At 39.9% G+C, this 13,068-nt stretch overlaps 1 protein-coding gene across 1 annotated transcript; it reads right to left on the reverse strand.

Annotated features, from left to right (window-relative positions):
* Nucleotides 1-909: 909 nt before the first annotated feature.
* LOC131224087 (uncharacterized) lies at nt 910-3,140 on the reverse strand. The gene has a single exon (XM_058219652.1). It carries the CDS (start codon nt 2,993-2,995, stop codon nt 1,226-1,228), a length of 1,770 nt encoding a protein of 589 aa, XP_058075635.1. The 5' UTR covers nt 2,996-3,140; the 3' UTR covers nt 910-1,225.
* Between the last annotated feature and the right edge of the window lie 9,928 nt (nt 3,141-13,068).

Raw genomic sequence — 13,068 nt, forward strand, 5'->3', positions numbered from 1 at the left:
ACCTAGATAGAATTCTCACCAAAGACTACCATCCAAACCTGTTCATAATGTCATATAGTCCTTTATAAAGGGAAAACATAAATATCATCTTAATCCAAAACTTCAATGGCCCTCAAAAAGTTTTCAACGATATATATGTGGTTCGCTTGAACCTTAGGACTGCCTCATTTTTGGGTTTCTACCTTAAAATGAAATGGAAAAATGGATGGATAGTGTGGATAAAACCCATACATCATGGTGCTTTCTAAGAGTCCCTGTCCATTCTAGCTGGGGATACCCATAAAATTCTATGGGCCCAAATAAACATCACCATTGATGTATCTGACTTATCCACTATCCATCCGTTTTTTCAGATCATTTTAGGGCATGAGCCCCAATTTGAAGTATATTTGAATCCCAAGCAGACCACACCACAAGAAATAAGAGTGATATTGAAACCTTTTTAGGGCCCATGGTGCTGTTTATTTGTCATCTGATAAGGTTACACCCATGTGGATGAAGGGAAAGCATAAATATCAGCTTGATTCAAAATATTTCTGGTCCCTGGGAAGTTTTCAACAGTAGGTGCTCAATCCACAATGTTTCCTGTGGTGTGGTACATTTGAGCTTTGCATGTGCTTCAATTTTGGCCTTATACCTTAAAATTACCTGATAAAGCAGATGGATGGCATGGATATGATACATATGATGATGGGCCTACTGAGTAGCAATCCACTTCAGAGGGTATTAGTACTTATCCGTGTCCATCATCGTGGACCCTGCCAAAAATAATTCCCACACCCTCTATGAGAGTTTATACGAAGAAAAACGAAATTGTTATGGGATCCAATCTCACCATTAACCAGACTGACCAGGCTACACCAAAAGAAATAGTCGAGAGAAAGAAGTCCACCTTCGATATATATTTTTTTTTCATGATCGAATTGATACTTACTCCCATCATTAAATTACACAACAATTTAGTCTGGTGGCCCAAAATTCATACCCATACTTTATTTACCACACTAATGGAAAGTACGTTGTTTCCAATCATATCTTCCACTGAATTATAGATGCTGTTGATTTTTGGGCTTTCGGCCTATAACAGGAGGGATGCGCTTGGTGGTCGGGACTGATTTTACATAAACATGACCATGTGACCTAACAGGGTCATGAAATTCGAGGACACAGGAAATTCCTCTGCCCAAGAAACAGACGATCCGCATTCCCCTCCCTCTCTCTCACTCTATAGCTTGTTGTCATCCATCGTAGCTGTAGAAGACGCTCTCTCCTCATCCTTCTCTCTCCCATCATTCCCATTGCGGTCGGCACAAGTCTCATCCGTTCCCATCTCACCCACCTCTCGGAATCTCGAGTAGATATCACTCTTGTAGAATTTCCTTGTTCTGATCACAAGCACAAGTGAAACCAACGATCCAATGAAAGTCACAACCGTGATGATGATGAACGACAATCTATAACACTTAGGCCCAATACAAGTCAACTTGCCGGTAATAGCCCCACCCACAACCGCCCGCTGCTTCATCGCCTCCCGATCGTAAAGTAGCCCCGCCACCTTCACATTGAATATATACGATCCAAGCGGGCTAGCAAGGGCGCCAAAATTGTACAATGTACCATAGTACTTGAGTCCAAAAACTTCAGAAATGATGGCGTAGATCAACGGCCATGGCGCTCCGAAGCAGAATCCGATGATCACCGACGCTATGTAGAGGGACCCTGAGGTGGGGAATGCAATCAGGAGGTGGCCCACACAAGAGAGGAGTAGGACCCACGTGAGAATCAACGGTCGTGGGAACCTGTACCTAGATAGGAGAATTTCAGATACAAAACCAGCCGCCACCCTACCGCAGAAGTTCCATATACTTATCAATGATACAAAGGTGCCGATCGTGTGATGTGGGTATCCCAACGACTCGCCGATCTGACCCATGTTGTCTACTGCTGTCAGAGTGCCGCTGAGGCCGCATATAATCACGATGAAGATGATTAGCATGTCGATGCTCACGAGCGCTTGGAGGATGGTGTAGTCCTCGCCTCTCTTTGGCGACTTAAATATATTTGCAATGCGGGAAATGGGTGTTCGTGTAGCTGATAGCTGCTGTTTGGGAGATGAAGGAATCGGTGGTGGGGGTGGTGGAATTGCTGATACAGATGGTTGTTCTTGTATCTCGACGGATATCGTGGATTTGTTTTTGAGCTTCCATATTGAAATCTCTTCTCTCAAGACAATACCAACAGGGAGGAATATCAAGAAAAGAACGACGGCTGCACTGCCACCATACTCAGGAGCGGAGAAGTTGAACTGCTTCTCAATAATGATTATAAGCATGAGATATCCGGCGAGCGCGAGTACAGTGTAGAGAAATGAGTAGAATATCTTGAGCTCGTTTGGCTGCCGAACGGGTTTTATTATCCGAATTGTTCCAAGAAAGGCGACGAAGAGTGCAGCTGGGAACCACGCAATCAGTAGGATCAGTGACTTTGAATCGTGGCCGTAGATTGCTAGATAGAGTTGATTGAAAATGGCACCACTGAGACCGAGATAGCCCTTGAGGAGGCCGATTATGATGCCACGGCTCTCTGGGAAGTTCTTGACGCAGGTGACGAGTGCGCCGGTGTTGACGAAGGTCTGTGAATTGGCGCCAATGCAGATGTAGAGGCACATTTGCCAGACTGCAGGTTGGGTGATGCGGCCTGTCACGGCGAGCCAGATCATGAAGTAGCCAGAGAAGTTCATGGCTGCACCGATGGCGAGGACCGCCCATGGCTGGGTCACTTCGTTGATTAGGCCGGAGAGGATACCGACGTTGGCACCGAGGTCTTTGAAGAATCCGAGGGTGTTGAGCGTTTGCTGGTCGTAGGACATTGATGATTTTATGTCGCTGGAGTAGATGCCGTATATGTAGGAAGCACCAGCCCCTGACATGATCAGGAACGAGGCGAAGACCATGAACCAACGGCCGCGAATCAGCTGCAGGGTGAGCCCTTCCATGCTTTCTGTTTAGAGACTGCTGATCGTGGGTGGCAAATCGAAGGAGGTAGCAATGGTTTGGATGGTGATGGACGGTCAGGAGCTAATGGCCACACTCGGCACACGTGCCAACAAGGGCCAACATCGTGTCTCAAGGAATAGAATAGCAACTGTTGGCATAATGAGGAGGATTTAAAAAATAAAAATAAAAATAATAATAAATTAATGTAACGAGGGATTTTTACACATGCCAGCCTGTCTTCTGGTCTATGGACGCCAAACCTCCTATCTTAAAATTATTTTCATAAAACTATGGGTTATATTTATAATAGAATTGTATATGGATTGAGTTAGTTCGGTTAACTCGTTGGGCTAGCTCAATTGACTCCATTTGAAATTGAAATTCGGTTCGAATTTGTTGGAAATTATACAGATTAATGTATTTCTGTATAATGTGGAAATCAAAAATTGCAAAATAATCAGAAATCAGGACAGGCTGAAGCACGCCTGAAACGCTGTCCTTAAAGCGTTATTTGCCCCTACTCAAGTGAATTGAGTATGCTGATAGGTTACAGGCAAATAGCTTCTAGGATACGACGAGCCTGGTGTGGGTCTGCGTTCAGCAAACACGAAGGCCCACCAAATGGAACTCAATTACACACTTTCTAGCAGTATTACAGTATAAAAGAAAAATCCCAAAAGAAGAAGAAAAGAAGAGAAAAAATAGTTTCGATTTCTGTACAAATCAGTTCAAATCTTCAGCCACTGGTTCAGTTGAACCGTCCTAGACCACACCGCTGGTCTGTTCTTTAAGCTAAGGTTCAAGTCTTGCTATGTTGCTGGAAACACTAAAATATATGAGTGGAGAAGGGCTGGCTGTCTTAGTTCATATGGGTTTACTGGAGTGAGTTGAGATGGTTTGGAAACCCATCCAGGTCCTCCTTTTATAGGCTATGGTGGCTAGGGGGTTATGGTCTAAAGACTTAAATTCCATTAAGCCATATCTGGCTGTTAGAAAACTAGCTGTTTTATGGCCGTTTTCTGACTGTTGTGCATGGGCCATTAAGCTGCTGCATGCTGACTGTTGTGAGACAACAGGTAGCCGTTTTCTAGCTGTTGGGATAGCCATGTAGTAGTTACAGCTGGACCCTGCACTAATGGATCAGCTGTTACAGTTTCTGCTGCAATAGCTCTTTTCAGTCCCTCTATTTATATTGAGAGATTTCTCTCTCAATCCTTTAGTCTCTCTGCTAACTAGCCACCCGCCATATCCACTTAGTCGCACTGCGACTCGCGACTCGCACACGGCTCGCTCCGGTTCGCTCAAGGTCGCAAAGGAGCGAAACGATGCGAACGTGCGAAGTACAAAGTGCGCCACTAGCGCCTCTATAGCCATACTGCCTCACATGCCCATGCCCTCGCATCGAGCCCGTGCCTGAGATCGAGACTGAGCCTGTACCCAAGCCCGAGCGCACGCGCGGGTGTTTCAGTGCTACGCAAGGTCCATAGTCCACGGACTACGTAAGTAAATATTATAATACTCCACATCTTTCATATAAACCATAGTTTTTTCTCTTCTCTTTTCCATGTGGGACTATTCCCAAAAACCCACAGAAAAGTGTTTTTCAAAACAACTTTTATATATTATATATTATTTTAGTATTTGAAATATACTTTATTAAAATCAATATTTTTACAACAGGATCAATTGTAGCTGACTTTTTTAGCTTGAAAAAATTTAGAACCAAGTCCAAACTAGACCACTATTGACTCAACTTAGCTCGGAACTTCACTCAAATTTGACTTGGTTCAAATCAATTCAATTTAGATCGGGTTTACTTAATATAAATATTTTATAAATATTTATATATTTAAATAAATTTTATATATATATATATATATATATATATATATATATATATATATATATATATATATTAAAAACTTTAAAACCTAAACTCAAACACAATTTATAGGCTTGATATCAAACTTAGCTTCTTCTTTTTTCTTTTTTTTTTTTTGAAACATCAATTGTATTGGAGATCTAGATTTCAGGTGGGCAGACTTTGGCCTCACCTATCATATGGCCTCTATGAAAAATAAAAAAAAATAAAAAAAAAATGGGCCTATAGCTACATTTAAGGGGTAAAGATAAAGACCAGCATCTATGACTAAACAGAAGACCAAAAACAGCAAAGTGACAAAACAGACGACACTGCCAACAGCAAACTACAAGAAATAGTCAAGCTACAAAAATAGCTGAGGCAACAGACCAGGCAGAACCGCAGCAGCCCACCCACAGCAGAGATAAGTGGAGAGAGCGGATCCCCCGAAGATAGAGCTCAAGCGCAACTCCAACTTGGTTCGAGTTGGCCTGAGCTGAGCCAAGCCTCGCAGACTGATTCAAGCCGAGTTTGGCTGACCCAGCTGAGTTGGCCAAGCTCGACTCGATTCGGCTCGTGCACAGCTTGTGGGAAACGTTTTTTAACCCATTTGTACCAAAACGTTCTCGCTTCTTAGTGGGAATTTGTGGGACCCAATATGCAGTCTGTGGGCCCCATGCTGCCCTTAACCATCCATCCAATCGATGGCCATCGAATGAGACGCTGAAAGGTAATAATATTAAACGGCTACGATCATAAGATGATCAGAACGATTTTCGAGGCTACTCTCCATCCTGCGTTTCATGGCTCAAGCCGTGTTACTGTAGCCCTTCATCTAGAAATCGAAGCTGGCGTTTTGGTTAGTGGGTATTGAATGTCCACTTACCAACCGTTCAAAGAGTTGTGGGCCCACCGTGATTTGTTTGACGAATTAAGTGGACCACATGGAAGGAAACACTAGTGAAAGCTAAACTCTCACCATTAGAACGCCGCACCGTTTTAAGGTATGGCGCCAAAAATCAGGCAGATCTAAGCAGTCAACGGTCTTCCAAAAAGAAAGCGGATTAGGTGCTGCCTCAGCCTCATGGGCCCACCTTATGTACAAATTGTACATCCAGACCGTTCATCTATTTTTCTGGTTCATTTTGGGTGTGAACCAAAAAAATGAGGATCTTTGATCGACCAAACCACAGGAAACAAAAAACTTGTTCATTAAACACATCTGTGGCTGAATCAGTTGTCTAAAAACTGTGAGAAGTTGGCAAGATGGTGGGGGCTCGCCCTAATGTAGGTTAGGAGGGTCGTGTCGTGGACTGGCTACTGACATTGTCAGGACCGAGTTTTGCTACTAAAGTGATGTCACTAAGCTCCGTGCGATATGTGTTGTATCTACGCTGTACATGCATTCGAATATATCATTTTAAGGCGTGAGCTAAGGAATGATTCAAATCCAAAGCTCAAGTGGATCCGATTAGAAAAAATAAGTGGGGAATGAACGCCTATCACAATTTTATTTTATTTTATTTTTTTTATAAAAGTGATGGCTACAAAATTTTCTACGAACCTGATATTTGTGTTTTTCCCTTCATCCATTCCTAGGTTTATTTTTTATTTTTAATTTTAATTTTTTACACACGCACACACACTCACACTGGTGGAATTTCACCGCCTAATGGGTACTCGAACCCTTGACTGAGAGTTGAAACTCTTGAGAGTCTACCACCCGGGCAAGAGTAAGGAGCCATTCTTATGTTTACTTATAAACGGGTTAAATCTCACATAAACATCATAGTAGGTCGTAGGAAAGTTTCAACGCCCCACTGTGGTAGATACACTTGAGCTTTGGATCTGTCTCATTATTTTGCTCCTGCCCTAAAAAATATCTCTCTCCAGATAGAAGGAAAGTATGGATACTACACATACATCATGGTGGAGCTTACATAACTGTCACATCACAATTTAGTAGCCAATCTCTTGTTTTCTAACTCACCTGTATGAATACCTATAAATAAATTATTTACCATGGTCATTCTTGGGCTCCTTTCAATGCTGAAGCTGTACCAAAATTGAGGAGCGTAAATTTCATTCAGGTCTACTGTGATGCATGTGGCTTATCCACACGGTCCATCTGTTCTGCATGCTGATTTTAGGATATGAATTCAAAATTGAGGCACATCCAAAGCTCAAGTGAACAAACCCCAGTGGGAAGTGGACGCTTACCATTAAAAACTTTTTATGGCTCTAGAAGTTTTGGATCAATCTGATATATTTTTGTGTTTTCTCGTTAAATATATCTTCGTGATCTACAAAACTGGTTAAATAATAAATAAATAATCTTATAGACCTTGGGAAGAAAAAACCTTTTAACCGTGGAAGTCGTAAGACATTGGTTTCTTACTCGTGGGCTACTTGAGCTTTGGATCTATCTCATTTTTGAACTTATGCCCTAAAATTTTCCACAAAATAGATGAACTGCTTGGATATGTAACGTACAAACAGAGGCCACTATTCATGAAGAAATACTTGGTTTCTTTACAGACAATGGTCTAAATTAATAATTTATTATTTCCTTGTATTCATTGAAGAAATGAAAATTTGAAGACCTCCTGAAAACCCACGTGGTCCATCACGTTCACCGTATCATTTTAGGTGGTGAGACAAAAACTGAGGTAGATACAAAACTAAAGTAAGCTAAATGGAAGGAAACATCGGATATTTAACGCCCATTGTTCAGTCCTTATCATTTGCAGGGCCCACCAGGATATTTTTTTTCAAAAAAAATGCCCACCCTTCAATCATTTGCAGCGCCCACTATTATATTTTTGAAAAACCCACAGCTTCCATTTGTTTTTTTAAGCTCCTGCTAGGTGGTGGACCAAAAATGAGGCAAATCCAATCTAATTAAGTGGGCTCCATAGAGAATCCATTCCTACCTATGGCATGGTGAGCTGCTCACTGCATTCATCAAGCCAAAACAGTCATTATTAGAAGCCACCGTTGAAAAGTTGTGGGGATCATAGTGATGTTTCTGTAGAGATATGCTCACATACGTCAATTGGCCAAGACTCTTCAACTGAGTTAATAATACCGGCACATAAAGACTCTTGGACAGCAATCTCCAAATACAAGAGCTCTTCATTTACTAAAACAGGTAAAGAAAGTCTCCAACATATAAGGACTCTTCAGGTATGGATGGCCACGATTCTTCAAATAGTAGTCTCTCTATCTCACGTAATCTAACATAATCGTAATCATTCTCTTTATATAGATTAAGAAAATCACTCTCAGAAAATAATTTTGAAAAAGAGAGTTACCAAAATAGTTTATTTGGATCCTATTTTCTCTTTAGTTTCTACGCCGTTGGTCGTTAACTACCGTGAAGCATGGGTAGCTTAATTTGTTAAATATGAAAAAAAAAAAAAAGCTTTGTTAATGGGTAAGGGTGATCTAATATATATCTAATGGTGAAAATAGTTTTAAAGTAAGAGATTTTCTGTCCATTGCTTAAAAGTCAAGTGGCGTTTGGGAAAATAGGGGCTTTGTGGGGCTTACTGTGACCTCTGAGTTTTATCCATGCACTCATTTATTTATTTTTTCATATTTCAAATATAGGTGTAAAAATGAGGTAGATCCAAGACTTAAGGGGACCACGCGCTTGAAACCTTTTAGGCCCATTTCTTTTTTCTTTTTTTTTTTCTAACACACACGCGTGGTAGTGGAATTTCACCACCTATGGATGCTCGAACCCTTGACGGGGTGTTGTAACTCCTGAGAGTCTACCATCGGAGCAAGGGTAAGGATCCACCCACCATGATGATCTATTTGTTATTCAACCCATGTAAAATAGACCTAAATGAAGAAGAACATAAATTTCAGGTTGATCCAAAACTTCCATCTCCTCAGAAATTTGTTCATGGTGGGTGTATAATCTCCACTGGATGGTTCACTTGAGCCTTGAATCTACTTTATTTTTGGCTGATGTCCTTAAAATGTTATGAAAAAAATGGATGAAGGTTAGGGTGGAGTGGAAATATTCAATTAAAATTAAAGAAATGGTTCAATACTATGCCACGGTGTTCTTGTTAAAGAGGGGCACTGCATTTTAAGATCGAAAGAACTGGGCTGTCTGTTACGCCTAATACACGTTTCATGGGCCACCATGTAAAAATCAGACCGATTGTATGATCCTAACCATTTGATCAAAATATCCGCTAAAAATGGATGCTCAAGATCAAGAAAAACCATCTTAATCAACAAGTCAAGCCGTCCGTTCGTTGTTGACCATCATGGATTGCTTATGTTTCTGAAGAATTACTTTTATCGGTGTGTTCCAACCATCCATCACACTCATGGCCTACGAATGGATGGATCAAAATGAAGGTCAAATTATGGAGTGATTGGATCATCCCACCAGTGTAAGCTTTACCTAGCAATGCATGAAACTTATTCTGAACCAAATAGACGGTCTAGATTGATCAATTGGACTTTCCGAGTGTCCCCAATGCAACTGTAATCACTGTATCATTTTTTTAACAGAAATTGGAAAATGTAATCGGTTGAAATTTAATTGATTTGATGTTGTGGATTTGACCAGAAAGTCAATGTTTGCTGCGGGAAGTCATTTGGTACAGTACTGGCAGAGTATGCCACTTGATACGTAGTTGCTCTTTAAATGCAACACATATATAAGGTATTTCAAAAGGGTTACGTATGTAACAGGCCATTACGGGGCATCCTAACAGCGTCCATTTGCAGAAAAAAATAAAAATAAATAAATAAATAAATTTAAAACAGATTGGAAAAATTACCTTCTTCTGCTTCTTCTCTTTCTCTACAAGTGCGTTTCTCTCCCTCTCCCTTTCTCTTCTCCTTCTTCAAGCCATCTGCAAGTGGCACTTGGAAGGAATAGCGACCCCTCCACTAGCTAAGTCTATGATGGAAATGCGACTCAAATTGAGTAGCGACCCCTCCACTGCCCAAGTTAGTAGTGGAAAAGCTTCGTGGGCTGTACGGTGATGTGTACAAGAAATTCCACTTTTACCTACCACAAAATTCGTAGGTAAATGATATAATTTCATAGCTACCTAGGAAAAAATTGGTAAGATTTTTACCTACGAATTTTGTGTAGGTAAAAACAGTGTTATACGAATTTTGTGTAGGTAAAAACAGTGTTAAGACTTTTGCGCATGCAAACTGCGTTAAGACTTTTACCTACGAAATTGTTCGTAGGAAAAAATGTTCACGAAACTTTCCATAGCTAAAAACTATATAATGTTCTTCGGCTCTGGTATGACCTTTTACCTATGAAATTTGACATAGGTAAAAAGTGTTAGCGAAACTTTTACCTACGAAATGATTCGTAGGTAACAAAAATGTGAATGAACCTTCATCTACGGTCAATATTCGTAGCTATTGCTTACATTTAAAAAAAAAATTATAATCATATATTCATTCAATTACTACCTGCATAATCATTCATTCATTCAATTACTACCTGCATAATCATTCATTCATTCAATTACCATCATTTATTCAATTACAATCATTCATTCATTCAATAATGAATCAATTACAATTACAATCACAATCCTTCATTCAATCAAAGGAAATCATGAAATAGTTTCAAAACAGCTTATTAAAACAATTAAGACACACCATTACTAGAACAACTGCTCAACCCAATGATCATAGTTCTCGAATTCTACTTCGAGTCTTAAAGAACATCTAATGAAAATAATGTATCGAATCCACTGTGACTTACTTCTTGTACTAAGCCTTGTGCCTTCATCAGATTACCAAGGTTGCTATGAGCATCAACTTACCAATAAGGGGAAGATATGTAAATAGTAATTTCAATGCATCTACAATAAAAGAAGGAAACTAACGATAAAACAAAACAAGAATTCACCAAGCGAGGGTTCAATGCAAGAGCCTGGCGACAACACTAGGCTACCTCATTAAGTCTTCCTTTCCTCATATATGCACTAGCTAAATTTGACCACGCATCATAGAAATTTGGGTGAAGCTACAAATCTTAGAGAATAAACAACATATATATATATATATATAAAACAAAAAGCAGATAAGAAAGGCAGTCTTGTCCTCTAGTCAGTGGTAAAGATCAACAAAAAAGGGAAACATCAATTTATTTTTTTTTAAAACGTCTCCATGTGAAATTTCATTACAGTCATTTCTTTCCCACCAATGTGTCAAATGTGCAGAAGATCTGATCCGTGAAAGAATGTGGGCCAGACAATAACGATCACCTGGTATGATAATATAGTCGATTTACTCATTGCTGCTGGAAACAACTTGGGGTTGACAACACCTGTATGATTGCATACAATTGGTTGCATGTGAGCTTCAAAGGCAACAAAGCTCATTTGCCAATGTGTCAAGTGTAATACATCTAGCTGTAAACGGTGAGATCCACCATGAAAATGACCTGATGCAAAAATCAGACTGGTCCACTCAACAAATAGGCACTCATTTGTATGTTGAATCAGACTGTCCATTCTTCTTGTACAAGGCGACTGGCCATCATGAGTAGACTAGCCTAATTTTTGTGATTGGTGACTCATGGTGGAGTCCATCGTATGCAAGGCTTATATGCTTAGACACATGACCCATGTGATCTGGGTTGCATGTGAATTTCCCATGCAACCCATTTTAGTTGAAGTTTTCTCTTTCTAAGTGATGGTTTAGACTGTCAAAAATACCAGCCTGTAACTGAAAACTGAAGTTGAGTCATACCAATTCCATCTAACTCAACCATCAAATTCAAAAAGCATTGTATGTGTCAATGACTCTTAGGGATTTTTTATTCTTAATTTCCTAACTAAAATAATTACTTTTAATACTGATGTGGTGGGGATGAATTGTGCTGTGTATCCTGGAATGAATCATCAATGCAACATAGTCAGGAAGTTACATAGCTTACATATTGGGTGCGAAATAGGATCCTCCGCTCACTGGTACACAGGTCTATTGCTAGCTATTTCAATAGCAATTTTTGATTGATTTGCTTTGGAGATGTCACATCTGAATCAACGGATCCACTTCCCTGGTCACGAATAAGAATATATCACACATTGGACTTCAAGCAACATAAAACTTTCAGTAAAAGGAATAAATGTAGCAAGTAACAGGCATGCAAGTTCACAGTCTTGGCTTCATCAATGCAACCCATCCATCCACCCATCCCATAAACCCATAAAATCAACCTAAAGATAACTTGTTTAGTTTGCAGAAAAATAGAATTTTGCATTTGAAGAAAGATCATATACAACAAGTTGTTGTAGGTCTACAATGAACAATGAAGGAATCAAACTCTTTGTAGGCTGCAGTGCAGAATCCTGACCAACCAGACGATTCCAATCATCTAAATATAGACCATTTTTCTTATAATGTCTATTTTTGGAGCAATCAACCGAATGGGAGCATAACCTTAACAATGCAATTCTTTAGAACCATACAAATCCAAGAGAGGTCCCAAAACTAGAATGATTGGACCTATTTTTCTTTAGATGGATCCAAAATTCACCAGAAATATTTGCACATCCAAGTGTTGAACAAATCTCAAAGTGTGGACATCCATATGCCTCACAAAAACATTCTCAAGAGGACAAGTCCAAGAGTGCAAAGATGTGAGTACAAGGGTATGGATAGCTTGTTCTAGGAAGGTTCTCGTGTCTCTAGATTATAATATCCAGGATATATAGAACTCCTAGAGAGACACTCTTGTGCCTCTTTAAGAGCCCTTTCGGCCATCCGTTGGGCCCCGCCATGGAATGGCATAGCCAAAAAAAATTACAGATCAGATATTGCAACTGTCCAGGTTAAGGCCTTGTTCTAACCAGGGACAATCATATAAAAAAAAAAAAAAACAAAGAAATACATTTAAGAAGAGAACTAGATATCAAACTCTTCACTATGACAGTCAAGCTCCATCCATATTGCAAATAATCTGGTTTCTCAAGGACCAAGCATATCTAAGTGGATTGTTATTTTGCTCCAGAAAAGTTGATGTAGAGAATACTGACAATGTTGTTTGTCGGTTCTAACAGCCAATTGGCCAACATCTTCATAAAGGCTACCAGTTGATGATGAACAAGGGATGTGGATGTCTTAGGAAAGCTGGGCATGTGTGACATATACATTCCAACTTGAGTGGGAGTGTTGGCAAAATCGCAATGTCATGGTGTACATAAT

This window comes from Magnolia sinica, chromosome 13 (genome assembly GCF_029962835.1).
Source record: "Magnolia sinica isolate HGM2019 chromosome 13, MsV1, whole genome shotgun sequence".
NCBI lineage: Eukaryota > Viridiplantae > Streptophyta > Magnoliopsida > Magnoliales > Magnoliaceae > Magnolia > Magnolia sinica.